General features: G+C 40.2%; 2 protein-coding genes and 2 long non-coding RNA genes across 4 annotated transcripts; 2 read left to right on the forward strand and 2 right to left on the reverse strand.

Annotated features, from left to right (window-relative positions):
* Positions 1 to 203: 203 nt before the first annotated feature.
* LOC134212301 (uncharacterized) lies at positions 204 to 1,487 on the reverse strand. Its single transcript, XR_009979238.1, has 2 exons — positions 1,256 to 1,487; positions 204 to 729 (listed from the first exon to the last, which is right to left on the reverse strand). It is a non-coding gene; the product is annotated as an uncharacterized LOC134212301 (long non-coding RNA).
* A 2,067-nt stretch (positions 1,488 to 3,554) lies between these two features.
* LOC134216421 (peroxisomal biogenesis factor 19) lies at positions 3,555 to 5,365 on the reverse strand. The gene is made up of 3 exons (XM_062695307.1): positions 5,060 to 5,365; positions 4,866 to 4,980; positions 3,555 to 4,527 (listed from the first exon to the last, which is right to left on the reverse strand). Exons 1-3 carry the CDS (start codon positions 5,136 to 5,138, stop codon positions 3,843 to 3,845), a joined length of 879 nt encoding a protein of 292 aa, XP_062551291.1. The 5' UTR covers positions 5,139 to 5,365; the 3' UTR covers positions 3,555 to 3,842.
* A 3,099-nt stretch (positions 5,366 to 8,464) lies between these two features.
* On the forward strand, positions 8,465 to 9,032 carry LOC134212302 (uncharacterized). Its single transcript, XR_009979239.1, has 3 exons — positions 8,465 to 8,545; positions 8,605 to 8,684; positions 8,889 to 9,032. It is a non-coding gene; the product is annotated as an uncharacterized LOC134212302 (long non-coding RNA).
* A 592-nt stretch (positions 9,033 to 9,624) lies between these two features.
* Positions 9,625 to 27,925, forward strand: LOC134212304 (protein transport protein Sec24C). Its single transcript, XM_062690030.1, has 10 exons — positions 9,625 to 9,817; positions 10,011 to 10,130; positions 10,197 to 10,934; positions 24,013 to 24,900; positions 24,966 to 25,254; positions 25,337 to 25,497; positions 25,560 to 25,728; positions 25,788 to 26,384; positions 26,641 to 26,834; positions 26,900 to 27,925. Exons 2-10 carry the CDS (start codon positions 10,029 to 10,031, stop codon positions 27,041 to 27,043), a joined length of 3,282 nt encoding a protein of 1,093 aa, XP_062546014.1. The 5' UTR covers positions 9,625 to 9,817; positions 10,011 to 10,028; the 3' UTR covers positions 27,044 to 27,925.
* The last annotated feature ends 56 nt before the right edge of the window (positions 27,926 to 27,981 follow it).

The raw sequence follows: 27,981 nt of genomic DNA on the forward strand, positions 1-27,981 counted from the left end.
AAGCTAAATAGATTATCTTTTAATCTAAAACCATATTCGGTCTATCCACTCATTGAAAAGCTTAGATACACAATAATGTTAACTGGCTTAGCCAAAGTTTAATCATTGGAATGATTTTTTCAAAAATATTCAACAGAGATTAATAACAATTAATTCATTGGAAAGTATTGATTTGACGTTTCAGAAATAAGATAAACAATATGTTTTCAAAATTTTATTTATTTATTGAATATATGAGCAATAAATATACAAACAGTATTAAATTCGACATTGTGGGGTAACAGCAAGGGTAACAATGAAAGAAAAACAGTTCGAATCTAAAAAAAATATCCGTCGTGACCCGACTATTCCGGATTTTCCATCTCAAACGACGGAACGGCGACGGTAAAATCCTGCCGTTTCTGTTCTGTGCAACAAATGATGAGCGCAGTGATGTGTTCTGACATTTATTAGATGTATTTTCTGTCGAAGCACTCCGCTGCGCTCACTTTTACTTAGGTGGCTTTACAGTCTGAAACGTAATACCAAATTTATTCCGTATCAAAACTATCACTATCGGACGACCTGATTTGACCCATTTAAAGGTGCTGTTTCCGTCATTTATCAACATCTTCCGCCATGCGATTCCTGGTGCGATCAAATAATTCCCGTGAACCAAATCCATCTGTTCCGGCTCCACTCCCATCATCACCATGTACAGCACACGTTGGAGCATATTTGGACTTATGGCTGTGGAAATCAAAATATGTTTTCAATTAATACTCCTCATCGTATTTGGTTTAGGATAACAGGTCATCATTGCTCATTTTATTTTTAATCCTGCAGCCTCCTGAGAATATTCCTGAACAGTTTGAACTAAATGAAGGGAAAAAATGACAAGTCCCAGCAGTAACGAAAAATCAGAGATAATATTAAACTATTATTAAATACCCAAAAAGCATTACAATAATTAAAATAAATAAAACAACGTTTATTTTGTATGCTCTCGAAGAAGAATAAAATTTAGAAAAGCTCGAAAAATATTAAAAATTAGGCTAAAAACATTTTTAATTTTTATCCGTGTAGGAAAAGTAACAGAAGAATTCGCATAAGTATCTTGATTGGTATCTAGAATGATTTGCCTCGATTATCAATAGAACATCAAATCAAATCAAACAACAGCGCCCAATTTCGGGCCATAGCGGGATGCCGTTTGATTATGATTAGTAAGCACCTGCCACCAACATTTTTTAAGTTCTAGTAAAAAAAGACTTACCTCTCGATACCGCAAGATCGGCGCTTCGGAAGTTTACTTCGGTGTTAAAATTAAAAACACTAAACACTGCAAAATTCAGCTATATAGCACTACCGAACAAAATCATAAATTTACATTTACAACGACCGAAACAATAATTTATTCTGCTGAATTGTTTTTGTTTTGTCGCCTCGCACACTTTTTAAGGAGAGCGGAGAGAGACGAAAGTCGAGAGTTGATGACAGTGAGAGGCACTATGTGCGTTCCCAATACGTTAATGGTCAAAAAATAGTCAATATCATTATGGGAAAATATCAGGCCTATGCTGAGAGCTCATGTTTATTATCTTCGCTCATCTATATATTCCACTATCTATAGTTGTTACGTAGTGCCCCAGATCTGAGTAGATTTTTTCCTTTCTCTGTTTCGCCCAAGGTTTATTGACGATTGATTTGACAGTTTTACAATTTTTAGGCTGAATACATGTACTTTTAGTTTTACATTGAAAAATGAGGAAATAACTTTCAAACAGAAAGAAGCACTTTGGCTGAAACCAATTTCGTTTTCATTTTCAAGAAAATGAAGCACCTTTCATGTGGAAAGTGTATAATTCTCTATAAAACCATTTTTGTTTTTTGTGTGTACCAAATTATGTTATCGAGGTCGTCGCTCTTGCTCGGGCATACATGCACGGAAAAAGTTTCAAATGATATGACAAAGCGCGAACAGATGCATTCAATTGCAATATGTTTCGAAAGGGGTCCTCCTTAGCCGAGCGGTAAGACGCGCAAGCAAGACACATTACCACATTATTTCCTTTAATTTATTTAGGATGTATTAACATACAATTCTCGCTTAACTTTTGAAAAGGACCTAAGTAACATTTTTTCATGAATTAATTTGAATAGCGCAATCAAAAGCTTTCATGTTGTTCTGTTGATTGCGCTATTCAAATTAATTCATGAAAAAAATGTTACTTAGGTCCTTTTCAAAAGTTAAGCGAGAATTCCATATATTTTGATGGTGAATTTAAGTCACATGAATTTGTCAAATTAATGCAAAACCTCATTTTTCGATCATATCTTTTCTCGATACACTCCTACCGAGAAAGTTCCAAAATTTGAACCGGGAAATCCGGGGAAAAAACGGGAATTTCAAAATGGAAATTGAGTAGCCACCCTGGGAGGGCCTATTGTAGCTGAATCTATGACAAAAGGTCGGAAGGACAAACGGTCGAAAGACAAAAGGTCGAAAAGACAAAAGGTCGAAAAGACAAAACGTCGAAAGGGACAGAATGTCGAAAGGACAAAAGGTCGAAAGGCACAGAAGGTCGAAAAGGACAAAAGGTCTATTAAGAACAAGTTAATAACAATTGGGGTGTATTCCAAAAGAATTTATGAAATGCATTTAACTTTAAGCAGAAATAACGCACTCATCTAATCAATCAAAGTTGAAGAATGAGCAATTTTCTAAGAAGGAGTAATAACTATAAGACAATATTATGAATATCTAGATAGTTCTGGAATATATTACTGCCGGTCTAGGCAATTTTCGGTTTGAAAGTTGTCTCGACTTCCCTGGACATAAAAGTATCATCGTGTTAGATATACGAATGCAAAAAGGGTAACTTGGCTTAAAAACCTTGCGGTTAATAACTGTGGAAGTACTGAATGAACACAACGAGGCGGCAATGTCCCAATGGGAATGTAACGCAAATAAGAAGAAGAAGAATGAATTGTGAGCATAATTGTTACGGTTTATTTTATCCTACCGGTAAGTGACAAATGCTTGAATGGAATTGTGTTCGTACCATTTCTTAATGTTCTATGTTTGGACTTGAAGATATTTTGACGCAGAACACAGGACACAAAACAATGCGTTCGAATGTTGTTGTTCATCTTAAAAGGGAAGATTTTACTCATAATGCTCGGTTGTTTGTAGGAAAAAAGGAGCATGCGATCCTTAGCTAGTAAGTAAGTACGATCCTTAGCTTTGTGGCCAAGAAAGCGAAAAATTTACGCATTATGAGTATGACCTCCATATGTTCTGTTCGGATACGTTGACTCTTCATCAGAGCAAATTCGTTGATATATTTTTGGCGAAAATAAATTTTAAGAATAATTTGATATGAAAGAGCGCCAAGTTTGGACATGCGTCAAATATGGTGCTTCCACGGTGTTTGAGAATTTGAGTTTTTTCCAACACTGCTCACACAATCAAAAACGTTTTTAATTTCGTATGCGGATCATCAATTTACTTCGTTTCAGGTTTCCACTTAAAACCATAGGATATTCTCTATTAACACAATCAAAGACTTGAATCGCTATTAATGTGACTTATAATTTCGTAAAAGTATAAATATTCGCATCTGCTGTCAATCACACTGGGCAATTGCAGGTTCCACTCCGATATATGTTCAGTAGACAAAAAAAGGCAACTTTCAGGAAGCAACTAAAATAACACACAATGCCTTAGGATACCCTCTTCCACGTACAAAACCGTACCAATCCAGCTCAAAATGTCCTGGAAGGCTCCCAAACGAGGCAAATTATACAGATATCGCTGAGCGAAACTAAAACCATATTAATTATCAAATGAAACCAACTAATTAGCTCGTGGCACATTGGTTGGGATCGCTGAATGCAGCTGGGTCTATCGTAGGCAAGTTCAGATTGCCAGGTCCGATATCTCCAACGAGATCTGCCGGCGGTTGTCCCAAGTCTTGCATATTCTGCATCATATCTAGCACCGTCTGGAAGCGCACTCGCTTCTCCTCGGCTGAATCATCTGGTTTTTCTTTTTCCAGTTCACGACACACTTCTTCCATTAGCTTGAGCTGTTTCTCGTATCGCTCTTTGTCCTCTTTGGGGATTGTTTCTCCGTTTTTCTCCAACCAATCGGGATATTTCTCGGTAAGATCTTTCAAACTTGGCAGTAAAACCTCTGCCGACAGCAAACTCTGCATCATACTTTGCATAAAAGGTAAGAATGCATTGTTTTCGCCGCCTTCGTTGAGATCGATGTTTCCAAACATGCCGGCAATGTCTTCCGGACTGAATGGGGTTTGCAGGTTCTCGCGGCCTTCACTCAACCCTCGCAAAGCATCGGTTATACTCTGGCTGATCGAAGGATCTACTGCCTCTGTTGTAGGGTTGGTAGCTTCTCCTCGTACTGCCAGTGCAGCCGCTTCAGCAATTCTCTGGAATCCCAGCGTGATCTGCTCTGCGTCCACTTCTCCATTTCCGCCACCGAACAGCGCTGCCATTTTTTCCTCGAACATTTTGGCTTGAGATCTGTAAAATTAGACTTTTAGTAGTTATGTGAATAACAAAAACATAAGACACAAATTTCAATAAAGCATTGTTATTGTCTTTTTCTATATCATACACTCTGAACCGCAGTATTAGGTTTTAAAAAATGGGGTAGCTTGATCGCAAAGTTCACACATCCAATTTTGACTGCCAAACGTGTACCCATAAGATATCAAGATATACTTTATCAGGTCGTGGTCTGAATAGCCTATATATAACATGATATTCAGTTATCTTGATGCCTTTTCTCTCTTGTCGACAATCTGAATATAATTATTTCGAACACCACTCGAACACTATTATACTAGTACATAACTCACGAGATAAATTCCTCATTCCACAACTGCTCCGTCGGGGGATCGTCATGTTGCGCATCCGTGCTTTCGGATGATTTTCCGCCTTCCTCTTTCTGTTTACTGAAATCTTCTAGTGCACCTATAATGTGGAAATCATTAATTTTCCACAACGCTGTTACGATGATATTATGTTCATTATGTAATAGTAAAATACTCACTGTCTAGTAGGTCGTCTAGTTCCTTGTCGGCGGAACTCTGTCCAGCGGCTGTATCTGGTTTCTTGTTGCTTTCTGACATCTTTTCCTATTTGAAGCTTGAACTTTAACCCGAAAAATTCACCGACTCTTGACAGGCAGCTCCTACTTATTGCTTTGTTGAATATTTTCACGTTACTGCCTTGCAAACACTTTACGTACTGCGATGCTCGGATAGGAATTTTCAGAAGAAAAAATCACTTTCAGTAATCGCAAACGCACTGCGACGGACAAAATCGGCGGAGCTGCGGATGACAAAATGACAAGACAAGAGTCAATTCCAAAAAATGACATCAGGTCAAGCTCTATCTGGTAAAAGGGCGAATGTCGCAAGAGAGGATTCTCTTCGTCGACTTCCCCTCTTTTAAATAAAAGTGACAAGCAGAGGATTTCATCGCGGTTTATCACCTCATAATGCAAGTTTTCATTGTTTTCTTTCGTTCTGAGGGGAAAAACCGCAACGAAATCATCTGCTTGTCACTTTAATTTAAAAGAGGGGAAGTCGGCGAAGAGAATTCTCTCTTGCGACATTCGCCCTTATTCCAGATAGAGCTTGAGGTGACGTTTTGCTTTTGATTTCAACTTGACGAATATAGACACTATAGAAATATAGATGAGCAGATATACTAGTGCTGTCCAATGAGCAGGGATGCCAGATAATATTTTCAAATGTTTTCACAGTCGTTTAAAAATGTCTTCAATATTAAAATTATGATTATCAGCGAGAAATTTCAAAATAAAATACACTAATAAAAATCCACACGTTTTTATTGACAAAAATCTAAAGAAATTTACAAATAAATTGTATGTGCGCGTTAATAACCAACCACTATGGGAAAATCTACATAAAGGTTATTAGTTAATAAGGGTTATGTGTGTTTCCACATATATGCTATGCGAATTCACATAGTCGTTATGTGGGAAATGCTATAGTCAAAATGTATGTGTTCCACACATAATGGATATGATTGGATTTTTGTCAGTGTACGTTTGTAAGTTTAATCAAGTCCTTATTTTATTGATGTGGAATAATGTTTATTTTTTTAACATATAAATTGTTAGAATTTTAAAGAATATTTCTAAAATATAATTTAAATATTTTTCAAATATTTATATTTAATTTAAAATTTTCACGATATAGTGTATAACTAGTTTCCCTGGATTTTTCATTGAGTCTGATTGAAATTCCACCCGATTTTTAACTGAATTTCCACGTGGAATTCTGCCAAATTTGTTTTTAAAGAATACCCTGCGTAGGGATTCAAAATTTACATGATATTTTTTAGAGGAACTTCCGGATAAAAAATCCTTGATGGAGCTTCTTATTACTTATACTAATTTCTTCTGGATGGAACTTCTTAGTACATACTTCTAAGACTTCCGACGAAATTTCCCGAAGAATTCCTGTTGGAACGTCCAAAGGATTTATTGAAGAAACTTCCGGAGGAATAATTGCTGGAAAATTTTCAGGATAAATTCCGGAGGGATTTTCTGGATTTCCTGAAGCATTTTGCTGATGATTTTCTGAAGGATATTCCTTAAAAATTACTGAAGGAATTTCCGGTGTTCAGGAATCCCAATGAAAATTCCTTCAATAATTCCACAGACAAACAGACGTAACAGCTTGAACATTTTTCTAAAAAATCCATCGCTCAACTCCTCTACCACCATCTTGCGAGCATGTTACACGAAACGATGTTTCGTATGACATCGTCACCAGAAGGCGCTGGAGTGAAATGTCAAACTTGAAGGATTACGACACTAGCGCCTCTAGCTGTGAATTGCGTAATCAATCAAATTCAAATTGATCGTTGAAGTCATGGTCGATGGTATTTTCTCTAGTGTTACGTCTGTTTATCTGTGTATATAGTTTACATAAAGAGGTTGCAGAATTCATAAGTCAGTAATAAAATTGTATTTTCTATTTGCTGGCTTATTTATTGTCTTCAAGTATCTTCAAATAAGTATATAAATCTTCAAATATTTTGAAGTCTTCAAAATGTCTTCACGAAATAAATGTCTTCACGGAGATTCAAATGTCTTCAAATCTGACATCTCTGCCAATGAGAGCTTGAATGAAGTAGCTCGAAGTTTCTTCCTGTCCTGCTCATGCCCATTCGTTGACAAAAAAAAGTACGAGCAGGACGGGAAGAACAGCTGCTCATTGGACAGCACTACTGTTACGTTCCCCCCTTGCGTCCTATACACTATCACATGGGGTTTGACAATAGCCACCACACGAAAAAAAATTTAATGTTGTTTATTAGGCTTTCTGCGAGCGTGTACGCACACGCACATTTCACTCACACTTTTATTCAGTTTGTTTGCAACCACGAGCAGCTGTCACGGCAAAATCAAATGGGATTGTTTGCAACCACGAATCGTGCGTTCGTTTTGGTGAGAAATGTCGGCGAGACCCTTTGCCGATTTCACCAATTTGAAGAGTTAAGTGTGTATGTAAATATATATACCGTGGACCCCCGATAATTTGAACGGTACCTCATTCAAATTAACGGGGTTCTTTTTTAATTTGAACTTCTGGTTACTCTATTTGCATCAGAAGAACTGGTTTCTGGCTGCTCTCTTGGCTGGTTTGTTTTGATTCTGCATTCCGTTTCACGATGTTCCATTTTTCTTTTCTCGATTCCACGTGTTAAATGACGTTTGAACCATTTTTAATTTGAACGATGTTCAAACGAACGGGGTTCAAATTAAAAAGTGTTCAGATTAAAAGCGGTCATATTACCGGGGGTCCACGGTATACTCAATCCAGTTGAAACCCGAAATTGGGTGCTAGCGAAGTTGGATTTTTCTCACAATTCACAATCCATACGTTAAACCTAACTTCGGAAGTGGTGCGTTGAATAGCGCTTCGCGATATGAAAACAGCGCACCACTTCTGAAGTTAGGTTTAACGTACGGATTCCCGCATAATTAAAAACCATCTGCAGTATTCTTGTTACTATTCACCTGCACTAAGGAATACTGTTACTAGCTGTGTAATAATCGATGTACAATGTAACTATATTTATTCATATAACCAATACTGTACAGCATGTTTCATCGACAATACTGTATGCAATAATGCCATAGTTTGTTGTTTATTTTATATACGTTATCTTCCGTTATTTCGAGAGAAAACGATAATATACTATAAATGACTCATAAATGATATATCAACCATATGAAATATGTCTATGAAATAATTATGTATCTTCTAAATCTAGTCTAGTTTCCTTACCGTGTGGAATCGCAATTAAGAATTATATCTTCCAATGATAAAAACGTAATAAACGTAAAAGTTCTGCAATGATTTTCAACAGACCGCAGAATTATTTTCCCGTGTAGCTGCCATTGGTTTTGTTTTTAAAAATAAACAGTTGGTTCGGTGAAACCAGAATGTTTAAGTTATGTGCTTTTAACAATTATTTCTTGTGCTGAAAATCAAGGGTAAGTAATGAAATGCGAAATTCATTCAAATATTTTCAAATAATCGAAAATTCTCACAGTTCTCAACAGTATCTTGGCGGAAAAATGTGGAAGCAAAGTCCACTTAGCTGCAAAATAATTTCATTGAGGCGTGATATTGGTAAGTATTTCATCAATTTGATAGGATATACTCTGCATGTTCACGGGGAAAATCCCAAGAAAGGCGAAAAAGACGTTAAATTTCGCACAAAGTGTGCCTTCTGTTATGCGGGATAGACGCAGTCTTTTCCGAGATTTTTCGTCTAGGAAAAACGTGCTGTGTGCATATTTATAATCTCGCGTTTTTCTTCCTGCGTATTTTCAGGTCAGAATAATATTCTTTTGGATGCAGCTTTCCGGACGCCCAAACAAAGACAAACTAACTATTTTGCCCATAAATTTTATATAACGAAACATATATCATACAAATAAATAATCAAAATGTAACATACACTTGTTTTTATTTTTCTTGGGAGAAATTTTCATCTGCTTTCCTTCTAGTGAAAGATAAGGGATACGGTGTGCCAATTTTTCTCTCATATCATTCTACTGTTTATATACTACATCCCATATTGTTCTTATCCAAAACACGGATTAGAACTGGACCATACCATATGCCATGTTAGAAAAATAATGTACTGAAAAATGTCCCTTTTTATATTGTAATTATACTTAACCGCCCATTACCCGTATGGTCGATTTGCCAATCACAACATATCATACAGTGATTACGATTTATGGTAAGGTGAGTGTATCTTTGATATGAACAACAATCAGATCAGTAGTGGTAATGTTGTTTATAGTCATAAACGTTCTGAGAAATAATCCACTTATGGTTCATAATTATGCGGGTTGTGATAAAAATCCAACTTCGCTATCCCCCAATTTCGGTTTTCAACTGGATTGAGAATATTTATTTATTAATTATAGCCCGCGCCACTGTGCCTTCGTTCAATTTTTCGTTAAGTTACGTGGCAGCGAAGACAAGAAAAATGACAGTTGTTACAACCAAAATAACTCCCTCCTCAACATTCCTCGCCCACAAGCTACCCATTGATGGTTGCGAAAGATCGAGGAGACCCTATCCAATTTTGACATTACTCCTCTGTTTTCTCTGTACATGTCTGACGTGGAAATTGCAGTAAAATCGTCGATAAATAAGTTCTTTTTTACGTGAACCACTAGGAAATTATGCTGTAGAAAGTGTTATTTCTTAAAAAGAGGACTCAAAAGATTTGATTTTCATAGCAGAAGGTAAGCAGTAGAATGGCGTTGTGATTTAAAACAAGATTGAAAAATCTTCGTCTTGTTGACGGCGAATCCGAGCACTGTCAGAAAGGGTTCCAAGTCATCGTTTCAAACGAAGACTGAAAAATAACAATGATAATCATTAAAAGACAAATTAATTCAGGATATTTATTACGTTTTTTTTGCTGATATTTTCCAGTCCAAGTTGTAGCTAAAAATGAACCCTCAAATGACACCATACGGCCAACCACCTCAAGGCTGGGCACAGCCGGGTGTGGGTCAAATACCTCCACCACCAGTTAACGGAGCTCCGCAAAATGTAGGTGTCTTATTCTTATTCACTGTATACTAACAAAACTTAACAATGTTTCACAATTTATTTTAGCTGCCCAATCAATTCCAAAACATGTCGATTGGTGGTTCCTCAAAACCGAACGTAAATGGACCACCATTTCCCAACCAACAAATGGTTGGACGCCCGACATCCACCGTTGCCCCCGTTCCAGTAGCGTTTTCTCCTGGTCTTCAATCTCAACCACCATTACAGAATGGCCCACCATCAGCAGCGACGGGTGCTGTTAGACCACCAGGTCCAAATTATGGTTTACCTAATGGGCATCAACAGCCATCATTCAATCAACCTCCCGGAATGCCTATGATGGATTCTAGCACTGTGCCTCCCCAACTTCCGCAAGTTGCTGCAGGACCACCAAGGCCTGGACAACCAATGATGCCCCCCATCGGTCAACCAATGCCTCCACAGTCTAACGCTTATCCACCGCAGCCAACTCAACAATATCAACAGCAAGTTCTGCCGGGCCCTCAACAGACTCCAATCCCTCAATATCCCCAACAACACAGTCAGCAACAGCCGCAGCATTATCCTGGCGGTCAACCTGGGTATAATCCCACAGCCGGAATGCCTCCAATGGTCCCGAATGCTGTTGGGCCCAATCAATATCAACCGGGTTCTTCAGGAATACCGCCATCGATGAACGCAGGGATGCCCCCGATGCCGAATGCTACGGTTCCCAATGTCCAGGGGCATCCACCTCAACCAGGACAAATGCCACCAATATCCGGTGGACCTCATATGCCACCACCCCTTCCACGAGGATACAACGTGAGTATTGATAAATCGTTGAAATAATCGAAATTTGCTATAGGGTCAAACGAGCCTTTTAATCGGACTGCTTGAGAAATTATAATTCATACACTTGGGTTGCTTAATTATGGTGGAATGAGAAATTCCCGAAATCCAACCGCGTAAAAGCGACCCCAGTGTATACCAATCAACTTAGTTTAACGTACTGAGAAAATGCTCTTTGTCTGGCTATAGGTACAAAATTTAGGAAAAACATTTGTACTAATTCTGTATCTCATGAAAAATAGTCCACATGGTCGTCTCATGTCAGTCGTGTCGAAATGGACGATTCAGGATTTATTCGAGACGCACAATAAGCGCAATTAACTAACTAATTTTTCATGTTTTTCGAACAATTTTCTAAGTTAAACCGCTTCCTAAAACATCTCAAAGTAAAGTGCCATAATTTCTATGTTGTCAACGTCAAGTAACTGAACGAACTTCGTGAAAATCGCACCACTCGTGTGCGTTTTCGTATCACCCTTACCTCCTCCAAAGCGATGTTGAATAGCAGCTACGGCATCATAATCCTCTGCTCGTTTCAAAGGAACACTGAAACTTATAACTCAAGACAAAATTTTCAAAACGACTTATCTGCTTTTGTAAACAAAGATTCAAACGACGATTTGACGAATCTGATAGCTCTCCCACGCAAACCAACACCATCAACAGGTAGCGGAAACCTTCACCTACCTATTGGTGGTGTTGGTTTGCGTGGGAGAGCTATCAGATTCGTCAAATCGTCGTTTGAATCTTTGTTTACAAAAGCAGATAAGTCGTTTTGAAAATTTTGTCTTGAACTGTTCCTAAGTTTAGGCTCTGTCTCATTTGGAGAATTAAACTTAAAAGTGCCAGTTCGAAAATTAGCAAATAACCCAGTTATAAGAATGGCTGGTGCTACCCAGCAATTCCAATAAGACATCGATGCAAAATGATTCGATATCTCGGCATCAACATTTCAAAAGGGCGAAACTGCTTTGGTAAGCAAGAGCTTCTCACGTCGCTGGTGGGCTAATTTGAGCCCACTCACGCAATCCAACGCCACTGATGGATGCAGCGAATCCTCTTTTTTCAATCAATGGTGCTGGATGTTGTGGGTGGGCTCAAATTAGGCCACCAGCGACGTGAGAAGCTCTTGTTTAAAAAAGCAGTTTCGCCCTTTTGAAATGTTGGTGCCGATCTGTCAAAAGTAATCTTGCTCTGCGAGCAGGGTTATTTGATAATTATTGAAATGTCACTTTTAAGTTTAATTTCAGTTTAATTCTCCAAATGAGACAGACCTAAGTTGCTAAGCAAAATCACCCGATTCATTGTCGTTTTTACCAATCGTGTCGCTTTATTCTTAAGTTATTCGCAAGTCGCTAATAACGTCTCTCATAATATTGGAGTGTTTCTGGCAGAAATTAAAAATTTCGAACACAGCAACATTACAATCAGGTGACGTGTGTGTGTGCGTTTCAAATTGATTGTGTGTATGTACTTACAAGACGTCACAAAAAATGAGCGGAACAAGGGCCCACCAAATATTTATAGTCGTTCTCTATTCCGTTCAGATTTAAATGGAAAATCATCTAAACCTAATAGCATATTCAGATAACATACGCTATTTATGATAATAAATATAATGATAAAGAGTAACTTGATGCCAATCCCCATACATTCAATTTTCTTTGTTATATTAAACTCGATAATTAATATAATAATGGTGGATGGTGCGCAAGCCTGTGTGAAGATTTCTGGCGAACACTCCAGTTCGTTCGAATCGCGCCGAAGACTAAAACCAGGTGATGAACTTTCGTGCCTGTTCGAAGTTGTCATGTGTGATAAGTACATCAAAACCACTTGGTTTAATATTTCAAGCGCGCTGAACGAGGTGAAGAAATACAAAAGAGGATAAGCGGTGAAGGCGTGATGCGGAAAGCAGAAAAAGACGTCTGGATTTGGCTAAGTCTCAGAAACAACTGAGGTCGTATTTTATTTCCAGCACTTTCCAGTTTAGAGCAGACATTTGCCTGAGCGGTGGTTTGTTGAGTAGTTTATATGTATTGTCGGGCCGGCACCAAACCGGACCGCGCGATTGAGCACTCGCGCTGCGACGCGAGTCGCGACAATTTGAAATATTTCATTAGTAGTGCGCATCATGCACGCATGGATGTACTATCATGCGCACTAATCAAAAATGAGTTGCGACGTCTGATAACTGCAGATATTTCATTTTATTGAAAACAAATTTTCGATTTTCTACTATACACGGAAAATATGTTTCCGTTAAACGAATCATTCCGAAATATAACACACTAAATCTAATCGACTAGTTATTCTGAACGTTCATTATGCTACACACAGAACTGAAACACCTCAATGTGGAGAACCGGGTTTAAGACCGCCTGGAAAGCAGTGTTACGCTAAACGGGGATACCTTCGAAGTAGTCGATGAATTCATCTACCTTGGGTTCTTGCTAACCGGCTGATAATAGTGTTAGTCGTGAAATAAGAAGGCGCATAATCTGTGGAAGTCGGGCCTACTCAGGCTCCAGAAGAAACTGTGGTCAAAAAAGAATTACACCCGCACCAAACTGCCCTTCTACGCATAATTGTCCCATGTTAGTTTTAGTGAATTAACCATAGAGCTATCTATTTGTATACATACTTTTCGAAACCTCTCACAAATGTTGAACTTTGTTCGGAAAATCATTGAAAACAACATCAAGTCTATTTGTCCAATTGCTTAATTTCTACGCATAATTGCCATAATAGGAGATCGTCAGTTGCGTTCTAGCAAAAATTCCGCTTGAGGCCCTTCCTAAATATTTTAACAACAGCCACTACACCTGACGGTATAATTGCAATATTTCCATTATCAGGCGACAGGTGGTGTTGCTGTGTGTTTGTATCAATGTAATATTGCATATACACTAGTGACATCTGCTGTTCGATATCGTAAGCTTTCAATGTTCCTTCCACACACACGAGGTGGAGAACAGTCTTGAAGAAATTGAAAGTATACAGCTAGAATTTAGTATGGAGGTACAATGAAATCTCTTTTATTGTTTAGAACTGTAAAACAAGTCGTGGGAACAAAAAATCTAAAAATTATTTGTTGCTCTTTGACCTAGGTTTCATATTGATGCGATGCGTAGTTAATGAGAACGGATGATTTGTCCATACAAGGAAATTCATTTTACTTTAAATGTTGTGGCGCCATCTCGTTCAAACAGCACCTTTGTCTTTGCCTTATTGTCTCGCAGTACTTAATTTCATTATTATGACAGATTCTGTTATTTTATGGAGTAGCGCTCATTGGAATAATTGTTTCTGCTTATATCTTCCATAAAACCAATCAAATATTTTAATAAAAACTAACATAATTAAAACAAAGCATCTAGAAGTAACAAACTCAAAAGCAGGTATATTAAGGGTCTGTCTCATTTGGAGAATTAAACCACAGAGAAACAGACGTCTCACTTAGAACAAAATGCAATTCAAATCATCGTCACGGAAACATTATCGCCCAATGCTAAATTCACTGTGAGTGGACAATCGGCAACCAGATGGCGGTAGTGTGGAAACGTCAAACACAAGCAAAATCGATGGAAGCGCCATCAGTGGCCGATTAACCACCTTCAAAAAATTGAATCTATCGTTGAAAAAGTGAACGATGGAACTTATGTTAAGTGAGACGTCTGTTTATCTGTGATTAAACTTAAAAGTGACAGTTCAAAAATAAAAACAATCACACGGTCATAAGAATGGCTGGTGCTACCCAGCAATTCCAATAGGACATCGATGAAAAATGATTCGATATCTGTCAAAAGTAATCTTGCTCTGCGAGCAGGGTTATTTGATAATTATTGAAATGTCATTTTTAAGTTTAATTTCGGTTTAATTCTCCAAATGAGACAGACCCTAATTGTGCATCTCATTTTAGGGGTTAACAATTGACGGATGGGCGATCTTACTATTTATCCTACCTCAATTCTATTCTAAAGGTTTACGTTATGTTACGTTATGTAATCTTCAAAGATAAAGAAGTTGCCTAAAAGCTTCGTTGGTTCATTTATAGCGCCATTACGCTATATTGTTAGTACTATAACAAGAGCGAAAACGTTTTCAATGTGAATGCTACTTACCGTAAGATTGGAAGTTGCTAACAAGCAACTTAATACTAATAGCTTATCAGTATGGAATATCAAAACCGCAATGTTTACATTTGATTTTTGTTGCCGGAGCTGCTCATATACAGCTATTCATCATTTACCGACTGAATTTTCCCAAATTTATCGTATGTCTCGCTCGATTTCGATTATCTTATCAAAGACACGATGCCGGTGAAATCCATATCTTAAAGCATCTATTTTGTCCAGCAGCATTGAATTGTAAAATAGCATTGTTTATACATCTTACTTGTTCGCCATTTTGATTAAAACATGGTTTAATTTCAAAACATTGAATGTTTAAGTAGCGGATGTTTATTATTATAAATATAATCATGAAAAAAGAATATTAAAATACATTAATCGGGTTTATAATAAGAAATTTTATAGAAAAACATTAGCTGTACGCTCAATTTTGTCACATCTAATAGGCGTATTTTGAGATTATTTTCAAATAAATGAACTTTAGAGAAAAAAAATCAACCATTTTATGTACGCATACATTGAAGGAAGGAATGAATATTGAAATGCATTAAAAACAACCGAGCCAACAATGAAATTTCCTTTGGAATTTTCGAATATATTCATCTAATCCATGCTGTACGCTCAATTTTGAGAGTGACTGTATATGCAAAATTGGTAACCTGGCTTAGAAACCTCGCAGTTAATAACTGTGGAAGTGCTTAGACGATCCCCACCAGTGCGTAAATAAAGCCAAAATAGCAACCTCTATCATGACGCGAACTCGCACCGGTCGTTGGTAAACGGGTTTGGGAAATGTAAACGCAACCTTCGATGAATAGCGAGTTGGCAAATTTGGCGACCCGCTCCAACCGTTGCCAAACCATCACACGGAAATATAGAGTAACGCATAAATAAAAAATGTGCCGTCTTTTGAAAAATTGTTCGGTTATTCATCATCAAAACCATTGTGATGGAGGTCAGTTTAGTTTGGATTTCAACTGATTGGCGGCGCTAGTGCATATGAAATAACCTGATAGGTTAGATATCTCGAAATCTGGAATTTTTAGAATATTGGCGTCTTCTACAAAGTTGTTCGGGTGGTCAAAACCATCATGACAAAAACAAGTTTAATTTGAAATACAACCGCTTGGCGGCGCTAGTGAATTGGAAATAACCTTAAAGGAAAAATATTTCGATAGTTGAAATCTTAAGAATATTGCCGTCTTCTACAAAGTTGTTCGGATGATTAAAACCATCATGACGAAAGCAAGTTTAGTTAATAATTCAACCGCTTGGCAGCGCTAGTGTATTAGAAATAACCTGATAGGTCAGGTATTTAAATAAGAAATAACCTGCTAGGTTAGATATTTCAAAAACTGAAATTTTTAGAATATTGCCATATTCCACAAAGGTGTTCGGGTGGTGAAAACCGTCATGATGCAAGCAAGTTTAGTTTTAACCACAATCGCTTAGCGGCGCTAATGTATAAGAAATAAACTGATAGGGTAAATATCTCAAAATCTTGAATTTTCAGAATATTGTCGTATTCTACAAAGTTACTTGCCATAAGACGAGTTCGTACAATTCCATTTAATTCCACCACTTGGTTGTACCTTTGACAGATACTTATTTCGACTTCTACAGTAAGGCCATCTTCAGTGTCTCGTACTTGACTCGATTCGACTCAACTCGAGCGCCAACGAGTATTGCGGTTTCAAACTAAACTTCTGATTTTGACTACCCTTTTAAATCTTACATAATAACCAAACTAAAAGATAATTCGGATAACTTTGTAGAAGATGGCCACTTTCTAACTCTAACGGATTTAGAAATATTTAACCTAACAGGTTATTTCTCATACACTAGCGCCGCTATGCGTATGAATTCCAAACTAAACTATTCTCCATGGCTTCTCCATGTTATGGCTACCTGAACAACTTTGTAGAAGACAAAATCTTTCTAAGTCTCATAGATCTCGAGATATCCAACTCACTAAATTGTTGCATATAAGCTAGTGCCACCTAGCAGATGTGTGTCTAGCTAATCTGATAATCACAAAATGCATTACGCACATACTTATATAACAAAAATTGGAGCGCGTTATGAAAGATTTGAAAGTAAATAATTTATTTATGGAAAATATATTAAGCTCTTTTAGTGGAATGTATTAAACCGTCTAAGACGAATTAAGTACTGTCCATTTAATTCCACCAGTTAATTTTTTTTTCTGATTTTATTTATTTCCGTGTTTGCCTCAATAGCAACCGGATATTCACCACCGGTGCGAAGCATGATTGCACTTCAACAACCTTGATAGAAACAACCGGTGCGAGAACAAGTGCATAAATAAAATATGAACGCATTTCGTTCCTATACTAGACACTCATTTGGATACACATCGGTGGGGATCGTCAATCAACACTAAGGGTCTGTCTCATTTGGAGAATTAAACTGAAATTAAACTTAAAAATGACATTTCAATAATTATCAAATAACCCTGCTCGCAGAGCAAGATTACTTTTGACAGATATCGAATCATTTTGCATCGATGTCTTATTGGAATTGCTGGGTAGCACCAGCCATTCTTATCACTGGGTTATTTGCTAATTTTCGAACTGTCACTTTTAAGTTTAATTCTCCAAATGAGACAGAGCCTAAGCTGCGAGGCGGCTCTGTCCCAGTGTGGGGATGTATGCCAATAAGAAGAAGAAGAAGAAGAAGATAAAACTTATTTAACAGATTTAAAAAATCTGAATAAGCCCCATTGAAGCGATTTATATTACTAAATAGTAATAAAGATTGAGAAAAAATTGTGTAACATGCTGTAAAGTAGCTGTACAGGCACGTCAAAAACAGCTGAATTGATTCGCCAGATTTTCTGGTAAAAGCATTGAATAGAAGTTCTTGATCATATGTATAGCATATATATTCAGCTTGAAGCCGTATAGACGAGTTGAAATAACGAGTACATTGACATTAAATGTTAGTTGGGTAGTACTGGGAGTGGCGCTTAAGCTGCTGAACGGTTGTAAGGACATACTTCTTCGTTACAACTTATCAATAATAACTGATTTTGATATTTCTTTTTCTGCAAATGAGTTTTTTTTAGCCATTCGCTCGAACAATTTCTGCTATTCTTTTAGTTATTTTAGAAACTTTATCAAACAAACTAACACTAAATTTTGCTATTCTGTTATTAATATATTAATGGTAAAATTAGTTATTCTTTTGCTATTTTCTTCTACCCGGGATTTCACAAGTCTATTGAATTTATGAGGAATTTTGGGAGGAACTCAACTTCCTCGGTATACAAAGCGAACGTGTAGCCAACTACGCTACAAGGCCTCCCGGGATTAAGTACATGAAATGCAAATAAAGACGCGAATTAATTGAATTTTTACTCTCCGAACTAGGGTGGTCTAACCGGTAGTACCGAAACCGGTAATACCGGTATTACCGGCCAATTTTGGGTACCGAAAATACCGGTTTTAGAGACGGAAAATACCGGTATTTTCGGTATTTCAAATTTTTCTGTCAGTATAAAAAATGTGACTTTTTCTTCAATTAACATTGTTAATATCGTCCCGAATTGAAAAGGGCTTGGTGGTCATATGGCTACATCATCAATGCATCATCAATTCCTTCCCATCCCCGATGACCGTGAGGACGTGGCCAGCGCCGTTATCGACTATTCAAAATACTAGAGCTCTCGGACTGTGCACATTGAGGTTGGAGAGCAAATCCCATGCTTCCATCCATTGGTTCCCTGTGCAATTGCGATTGTTCTGGTCGATCACGGAGTAGCAACAACGAAATGCACGGTCATCATGCTCATGCTCATGCTCAATGAACATTGTTAATATCGTCCCGAATTTTCCCGCAATGTATGAAATTGTGAAAACGGTACGAGCCGTAGTAGTTATTTTCCGTAGATCACCTGTGAGAAACGATTTTCTGCAAAAATATGTCCGTTCTGAATTCGGAAAAGAATTTGAATTAGTGGCTGATGCCAAGGCACGCTGAAATAATTCAAGCCCTCGAACCTTTCAAGCTGTTGTGGAACTACTGCTCTGTGAGTTCTGCACTCTATATGAAGCCGACGTGGAGTTCCAATTTACGTTGGAACTATTATCAAATCAAGCCACAGAAATTTCCACCACTATTTCGATGCTTTTAAGGAATGAATCCAAGAGAAACGATCCAAATACGCCGATCTTTTTGCTTTTTTGAATAATTCTGCCGTGAAGCAATTAATCAGAAACGATTTTGGCATTTTCTTCAAGGCATCCAGAGCTACTTTGATTAAGCAAGCGTGTGGGATCTTTAAGCGTCTAATCATTCCTGATGCGATCGTTGAAACTGAGACAACGACCATACCTGACGATCGGTACGAAGAAGATGACTCTTTGAATATTTTTCTAGTTTATCGGTTAAAGAACAACTTGTGAAGAGACTGTAGCAAAGCAGAACACTTGCGTTGCTGGTGGCAAATACATTGACGCCAGGATCCTTGTATACAATCCGTAAGGAATTCTTCTACTATGAATCGGAAGGGATTAAGGGCAAGAATTTTACACTGATTTTCGACGGTCTTGGAACCATTCGTCCTACTTCAGTTGAACCAGAGAGGGCATTCTCAGTAGTTGGTAACATTGCTAACAAAATCCAATGTGGATTGGGAGATAAGTCGCTCAGTATGTAATATCTACTTAAGTTTTGCTTTGTCCAGTTCAACAAGCAATGATTTTAACATTGGAAGTTTATCAACAAATATTGTTTTTCATCCAGTAGTCCAAATCAAAAGTTTTTCTTTCTCTACCTGAAATTTTCACAAAAACCGGTATTCTACCGGTATTACCGGTATTGACTCCATCAAATACCGAAAACCGGTATTTGACAAAAATGGCCAATACCGACCACCCTACTCCGAACAGTACAGAGCAAAACAAAATATGTCGGATCGCGCGACTGTTTTGCTTGCTTGCGATCAATCGCGTAATCAGAACAGAACTAAATTCTCGGATCCCGCGAAAGTTTATTTATCATCAGACTAAGGCCGGAGTGGCCTGTGCTGCACATAAAAGACTTCTCCATTCAGCTCGGTCCATGGCTGCACTTCGCCAACCACGCAGTCTGCGGAGGGTCCGCAAGTCGTCCTCCACCTGATCGATCCACCTTGCCCGCTGTGCACCTCGCCTTCTTGTTCCCGTCGGATCGTTGTCGAGAACCATTTTCACCGGATTACTGTCCGACATTCTGGCTACGTGCCAGGCCCACCGCAGTCGTCCGATTTTCGCAGTGTGAACGATGGATGGTTCTCCCAACAGCTAATGCAACTCGTGGTTCATTCGCCTCCTCCACGTACCGTCCGCCATCTGCACCCCACTATAGATGGTACGCAACACTTTCCTTTCGAAAACTCCCAGTGCGCGTTGGTCCTCCACGAGCATCGTCCAGGTCTCGTGTCCGTAGAGAACTACCGGTCTTATAAGCGTTTTGTAGATAGTCAGTTTGGTACGGCGGCGAACTCTATTCGATCGGAGCGTCTTGCGGAGTCCAAAGTACGTACGATTTCCAGCCACTATGCGTCTCCGAATTTCTCTGCTGGTATCGTTATCGGCGGTCACCAGTGAGCCCAAGTACACTAATTCTTCAACCACCTCGATTTCGTCACCACCGATAGAAACTCGTGGTGGGTGGCTCACATTGACCTCTCTTGAGCCTCTTCCTATCATGTACTTCGTCTTCGACGTGTTGATGACTAGTCCAATCCGTTTAGCTTCGCTTTTCAGTCTGATGTAGGCTTCCTCCATCCTCTCAATGTTACGTGCCATGATATCAATGTCGTCGGCGAAACCAAATAACTGGACGGACTTCGTGAAAATCGTACCACTCGTGTCAATCCCTGCCCTTCGTATTACTCCCTCCAAAGCGATGTTGAATAGCAGACACGAAAGACCATCACCTTGCCGTAACCCTCTACGGGTTTCGAAGGGACTCGAGAATGCCCCTGAAACTCGAACTACGCACATCACCCGATCCATCGTCGCCTTGATCAACCGTATCAGTTTATCCGGAAATCCGTTTTCGTGCATTAGCTGCCATAGCTGGTCCCGATCGATTGTATCATATGCGGCTTTGAAGTCGATAAATAGATGATGTGTGGGCACGTTGTATTCGCGGCATTTCTGCAATACCTGACGTATGGCGAACACCTGGTCTGTGGTAGAGCGTTCACCCATAAATCCCGCCTGGTACTGCCTCACGAACTCTCTTGCAATTGGTGTTAGTCGGCGGCATAAAATTTGGAAGAGTACCTTGTAGGCGGCGTTCAGGAATGTGATTGCGCGGTAGTTGCTACAATCCAGCTTATCGCCCTTTTTGTAGATGGGACACACGACACCTTCCATCCACTCCTGCGGCAGAACCTCATCCTCCCAAACCGTGGTAATCACCCAGTGCAGCGCTCTAGCCAGTGCTTCACCACCGTGTTTAAACAGCTCTCCTGGTAGTTGGTCAACTCCAGGGGCTTTGTTGTTTTTCAGCCGGCCGATCTCCTCCTGGATTTCCTGGAGATTCGGAGCCGGAAGTCGCATGTCCTGCGCGCGTGCTCCTAGGTTCATTACCATACCGCCACCGTCGTCTGCCATATCGCCATTCAGGTGCTCTTCGTAGTGCTGCCGCCACCTTTGGATCACCTCACGCTCGTTCGTAAGAAGGTTCCCGTTTAAGTCCTTACACATATCGGGCTGTGGCACGTGGCCCTTACGTGAACGGTTCAATTTCTCATAGAACTTTCGTGCGTTATTAGCGCGGTACAGTTCCTCCGTCTCTTCACGGTCTCGATCTTCTTGCTGGCGCTTTTTCCTCCGGAAAATCGAGTTTTGTCTGTTCCGCGCCCGCGATACACGTGCCTCGTTCGCCCTCGTGCGGTGTTGCAGCAATCTCGCCCATGCTGCATTCTTCTCCTCAACTAACTGCTCACATTCGCCGTCATACCAGTCGTTTCTCTGATCCGGAGCCACCGTGCCTAGTGCAGCGGTTGCGGTGCTTCCAATGGCGGATCGAATATCTCTCCTGCCATCTTCAAGAGATGCTGCGCCTAGCTGCTCTTCCGTTGGGAGTGCCACTTCCAGCTGTTGCGCGTAGTCTTGGGCTAGCCTACCGTCTTGTAGCCGCCCAATGTTTAGCCGCGGCGGACGACTCCGACGCGTGTTGATCACCGTCGAGAGTTTTGAGCGCAGACATACTGCGACGAGGTAGTGGTCGGATTCAATATTCGCACTGCGGTAAGTGCGTACGTTCGTGATGTCGGAGAAGAATTTACCGTCGATTAAAACGTGGTCGATTTGGTTTTCCGTTACTTGATTAGGTGATTTACATGTGGCCTTGTGGATATTCTTGCGGGGGAAGAAAGTGCTTCGGACTACCATTCCGCGGGAGGCTGCAAAGTTTATGCATCGTTGGCCGTTGTCGTTCGATACGCTATGCAGACTATCCGGTCCGATGACCGGTCTATACATTTCCTCCCTTCCTACCTGAGCGTTCATGTCACCGATGACGATTTTGACGTCCCGCAGTGGGCATCCATCGTATGTCTGCTCTAGCTGCGCATAGAACGCTTCTTTCTCGTCGTTGGATCTCCCTTCGTGTGGGCAGTGCACGTTGATGATGCTATAGTTGAAGAAACGGCCTTTTATCCTCAGCTTGCACATCCTTGCGTTGATTGGCTGCCACCCAATCACGCGTTGACGCATCTTTCCCAGCACTATGAAGCCGGTTCCCAGCTCGTTGGTGGTACCACAGCTTTGGTAGAAGGTAGCCGCTCGATGCCCGCTTTTCCACACTTTCTGTCCTGTCCAGCAGATTTCCTGCAGCGCTACGACATCGAAGTTGCGGGGATGTAATTCATCGTAGATTATCCTGTCGCAACCTGCGAAGCCTAGCGACTTGCAGTTCCATGTTCCAAGCTTCCAATCGTGATCCTTTATTCGTCGCCTAGGTCGTTGCTGATTGTATCGAGTCGTATTATCTTCTATGTCGTTCGTAATAGTTGTTTTTAAAGGCGGCTTATTGGGCCTGCGCAAACCTCCTGTCTCGTCGGAGGGCCATCGTGTCAGGGCTGTTTAGCGTCCCACCTAACACAAGGACTTGGGCTTGTGCGCTTTGAGCGGCACACGGTCGCTTTGGCGGAGCCTACTTGCGGATACATGCAGCTTTTTATAGAGGTTTGACAGGCCCACTGTCAAACCCCACCCTAGGCAGGCGCCACAACTCGCAGATGGCCTGGGGAGGGATCGTCAAGCCCTTGGACATAGTCCCTGCTGCCCCCAAAAGACGACGCGAAAGTTATGCGTCCGATTTACAATCCGACCGCACAGAATAAAACTAAAAGCCGGATCCGCGTCCGATACATAACACGTTGGGGTCCTTGTTAGCCGTGCGGTAAGATGCGCGGCTACAAAACAAGACCATGCTGAGGCAGGGTGGCTTGGCTCGATTCCCGGAGCCGGTCTAGACAATTTTCGGTTTGGAAATAGTTTCGACTTCACTGGTCATAGAAGTATCATGGTGATAGCCTCATGATATACGAATGCAGAAATGGTACCTTGGCTTAGAAACTTCGCAGTTAATAACTGTGGAAGTGCTTAATGACCACTAAGCTGCGAGGCTTCAATGTCCCAGTGGGGGATGTAATGCCAATGAAGAAGAAGAACGTAATACGTTCAATGACGAACTAATTGATTCACTTTCTGACCGCACAAAATAAAATTGAACACTCGAAACCGCGTTCGATTCGTAACATGTTTTATCACAAACTCCTCTACACATATCAGTTGTATGAAAATAATGTTTTTTTCGAATAACCATATGTGTCCAGTTTCCCCATCCATCTATTCCATCTCCTAAAAACACTTCCAATTTAATTTTCTCAACAGCAACCACCGGCACCGCAAGGATTCAACCAAATGCCGGGACAACAGTATCAACCTCCTGGACCCGGCGGCGTACCCCATTATCCTGCGGGTGGTATGGCTCCACCACCCCAACAGAAAAGACTCGATCCGGACAGTATGCCGAATCCGATTCAAGTGATGAGCGAAAATCAACGCTCAAACGGTGGAGTGTTTGCGACCAATCAAGCTGGATTGGTACCGCCTCTAGTGACGACAAAGTTTCTCACGCAAGATCAGGGCAATTCGGGACCGCGGTTCATCCGTTCATCGATGTACAGCGTTCCAGCCAATACCGACATTATGAAGCAGAGTGCCGTTCCATTTTCACTAATTATATCTCCGTTTGCTCGAATCGTCGAGAAAGAACTTGCTCCACCGATCGTCAATTTCGGAGAACTGGGACCAATTCGATGCATCCGCTGCAAGGCTTATATGTGTCCCTTCATGCAATTCATCGATGGTGGACGTCGATTCCAGTGCCTGTTTTGTAAGGCAACTACCGATGTTCCAACAGAGTACTTCCAACATTTGGACCACACCGGTCAGCGCATGGATAAATTCGAACGTCCGGAATTGGTTCTTGGTACTTACGAATTCGTGGCCACCAAGGATTACTGTAGGAACAACACAACTCCGAAACCACCAGCAATGGTCTTTGTAATAGATGTTTCCTACAATAACGTAAAGTCCGGTTTAGTTCAGTTGCTCTGCTCTGAAATGAAAACTATCATTCGCAATTTGCCCATCGATGAGGGGCACGAAAAAACTGCTATGAAAGTGGGTTTCATCACTTACAACAATTCTGTTCATTTTTATAATATCAAAAGCACTCTTGCTCAACCTCAGATGATGGTCGTCGGTGATGTTCAGGTATGTATTCTAGCAAAAACATTAATTTTAATTTTGGATTTTATTCGTCGTTTTATGTTCTTTAGGAGATGTTCATGCCCCTACTGGATGGTTTTTTGGTTGATCCGGAGGAATCCAGTGCCGTAATCGATTCCTTGATGGATCAAATTCCCAAGATGTTCGGAGACACTCGTGAGACCGAGACTATCCTACTGCCGGCGCTCCAGGCCGGTCTGGAAGCTTTGAAGGCATCCGAGTGCACTGGAAAATTGTATGTATTCCATTCATCGTTACCGACCTCGGAGGCGCCCGGCAAGCTTAAGGCACGCGAGGATCGCAAATTGCTCGGAACGGATAAGGAGAAAACGGTTTTAAGTGAGTATAAAAAATGGTGACATCTGGAATTCGGAGATGAGGCTTGTCATTCATATGCATGACTAATCAATTTCCTTTACAGCTCCTCAATCAACCGTTTATAACATGCTCGGTCAGGAATGCGTGGGTTCCGGCGTTTCAGTTGATTTATTTATTTTCAACAATTCATATATTGATTTGGCTACTATTGGTCAGGTTGCACGCTTGACAGGTGGAGAGGTTTATAAATACACGTATTTCCAGGTTAATACTTCGAATTTATCCAGTTTTTTGATCAGCTATGATAAACCTTCTCGATTTTTCAGGCTGATATTGATGGTCATCGACTAGTGAATGATTTAATTAAAAATATTTCAAGGCCAATAGCATTCGATGCCGTGATGCGTGTTCGTACTTCTACAGGAATTAGGCCAACTGATTTCTTCGGGCACTTTTTCATGTCTAACACCACAGACATGGAAATCGCAAGTATTGGTAAGTTACTGGAAACCAAACGAAAATCAATGTGTTCAACATATTTAACTTACTTGCAGACTGCGACAAAGCAGTAGCAATCGAGGTCAAACACGATGACAAGCTTTCCGACGAAAATGTATTCATTCAAGTAGCACTACTGTACACGTCTTGTTCCGGTCAGCGTCGTTTACGGATTTTGAATCTTAGCCTGAAGACGTGCACTCAGTTGGCCGATCTGTTCCGAAGTTGCGATCTGGATACAACGATTCTGTTCTTCGCCAAGCAAGGTCTGTTCAAACTGCTGGAGAATAATCCGAAGGCCATCAAGGACTCGTTGATTAACCGAGCGGCCCAAATATTGGCATGCTATCGTAAGAATTGTGCTTCACCTACGTCTGCCGGCCAACTGATATTACCGGAATGCATGAAGCTATTACCATTGTATATTTCATGCCTATTGAAGAACGACGCCTTCTCGGGAGGTTCAGATCTGACTTTGGACGACCGTTCCTACTCGATCTACTTCGTGATGAGCATGGATTTGCCAACTTCGGTGCAATTTTTCTACCCGCGATTGATGCCGATACACGATGTCCAGGTAGAAGACACCGACGTACCGGCTGCCATACGATGTACAGCGGACAAAATGATGGAAGACGGTGCTTATATCTTGGGTATGTAGTATTCACCTTTCATACCAAACATAAGCCACTCTTTAGTATATATGACATAAAAAGTAAATGACACCGAAATTGTGCTTATTCTACGGATTTTGTACTTTTCGCACGTGTTACGGCTTGTACTGCAAAATAGGACATCGACATTAATGCTCACTTTGTTCGAATCTTCTCACCTCATTAAACGTCATAGATTAAGTCGGATTGTGATTATCTGTCAGACCACTTCACTAACTACTTATTGCTTTTGCAGAAAACGGTGTTCACATGTTCATGTGGTTGGGCTTAGGCCTGAGTCCGGAGTTTACGCAGTCGATATTCGGAGCGCAGTGTACACAGCAGATAGACACAGATCGTACGGGTTTACCAGTATTCGATAATCCACTTTCCAAGCGGGTACGAGGAATTGTTGACAGCATACAAAAGGAAAAGCATCGTTGTATGCGAGTAAGTGGGACAAGTTTGATTTGTCCTAGGGAATACAATTTTAAACGTTTTATTTTTTTCCGTAGCTCACATTGGTACGACAGCGTGATAAGTTGGAAAACGTGCTGCGCCATTTCCTCGTGGAAGACCGTGGCATTACGGACGGTTCAGCCAGTTATGTGGACTTCCTCTGTCACATGCACAAAGAAATTCGAACACTATTGAGCTAGCTGGATTGCAACGGGAACAGCTTAAGTAGTCGCTTTAGGTTAACCTACAACAGCAACCATAGTAATCACAATGCAAATTCAACGATCATCAGTAGTTCGCAATCCCAACGCCAGGTTCAACATCCGCCTGGAGGTAGTGAGATTAATGGAAACATTCTGTCCCAGTCGCCATATGGGCAGTGCCCGCAGCCTCCTCCAAGCGACGATGGCGATGATGACGAGAACGATACCATCGAAGAAGAGGACGAAGATGAAGCGGAAGAAAATTGTGCGGTTCCAACGAGGCAACAACATCAACAACAATACTATCATCAGCACCAGTACATAACGGCCTCGCCCGGCAGAAGCATCTCACAGAATCGTACCAGAGCATTGCGATATCGTAAAGCATTCATGGGAAAGTGGTAATAGTTTTAGATGTTTTTCTTATACATTTTTATTTTTAACAAAATACGATTATATTTCCAATTTAGTACTATCTATATATCGAATGATGAAAAACATGAGAAAACTAGCCGGGTGTTTTGCTTAAATGTTTACACTGGAAGTGAAGTGAATCAATTATAAACATATACAAATAACTACCTAATTGTTGGCTACTGGAAAAGTATGTCCACAAACTGAAAGTACTATTATACAAACAAATTAAATTGCAACTATTGAATGCGAACAGAAAAATAATTGTGAATTTCACTTAATGTTAATGTAATGGGTTTTGGCATGAAATAAATGACACGCAAAGCATTCAGAAAGCATGAAGAGAGAGAGAGAGAGTCCTTAAATAATATATTCGAGTAAAAGTGACTACACAATATACCCTCAATCGGAATACAGACAAAAATAGCAAAAAGAAAAATATACGGAAATATTATTATCATTGCATATTATGCTTGTAATCGATTAAAAAGAAATCTGCCTTTTTGTTCCCTTTTCCGTGG

The sequence above is a fragment of the Armigeres subalbatus genome, chromosome 2, assembly GCF_024139115.2.
Source record: "Armigeres subalbatus isolate Guangzhou_Male chromosome 2, GZ_Asu_2, whole genome shotgun sequence".
In the NCBI taxonomy this organism is placed as follows: domain Eukaryota; kingdom Metazoa; phylum Arthropoda; class Insecta; order Diptera; family Culicidae; genus Armigeres; species Armigeres subalbatus.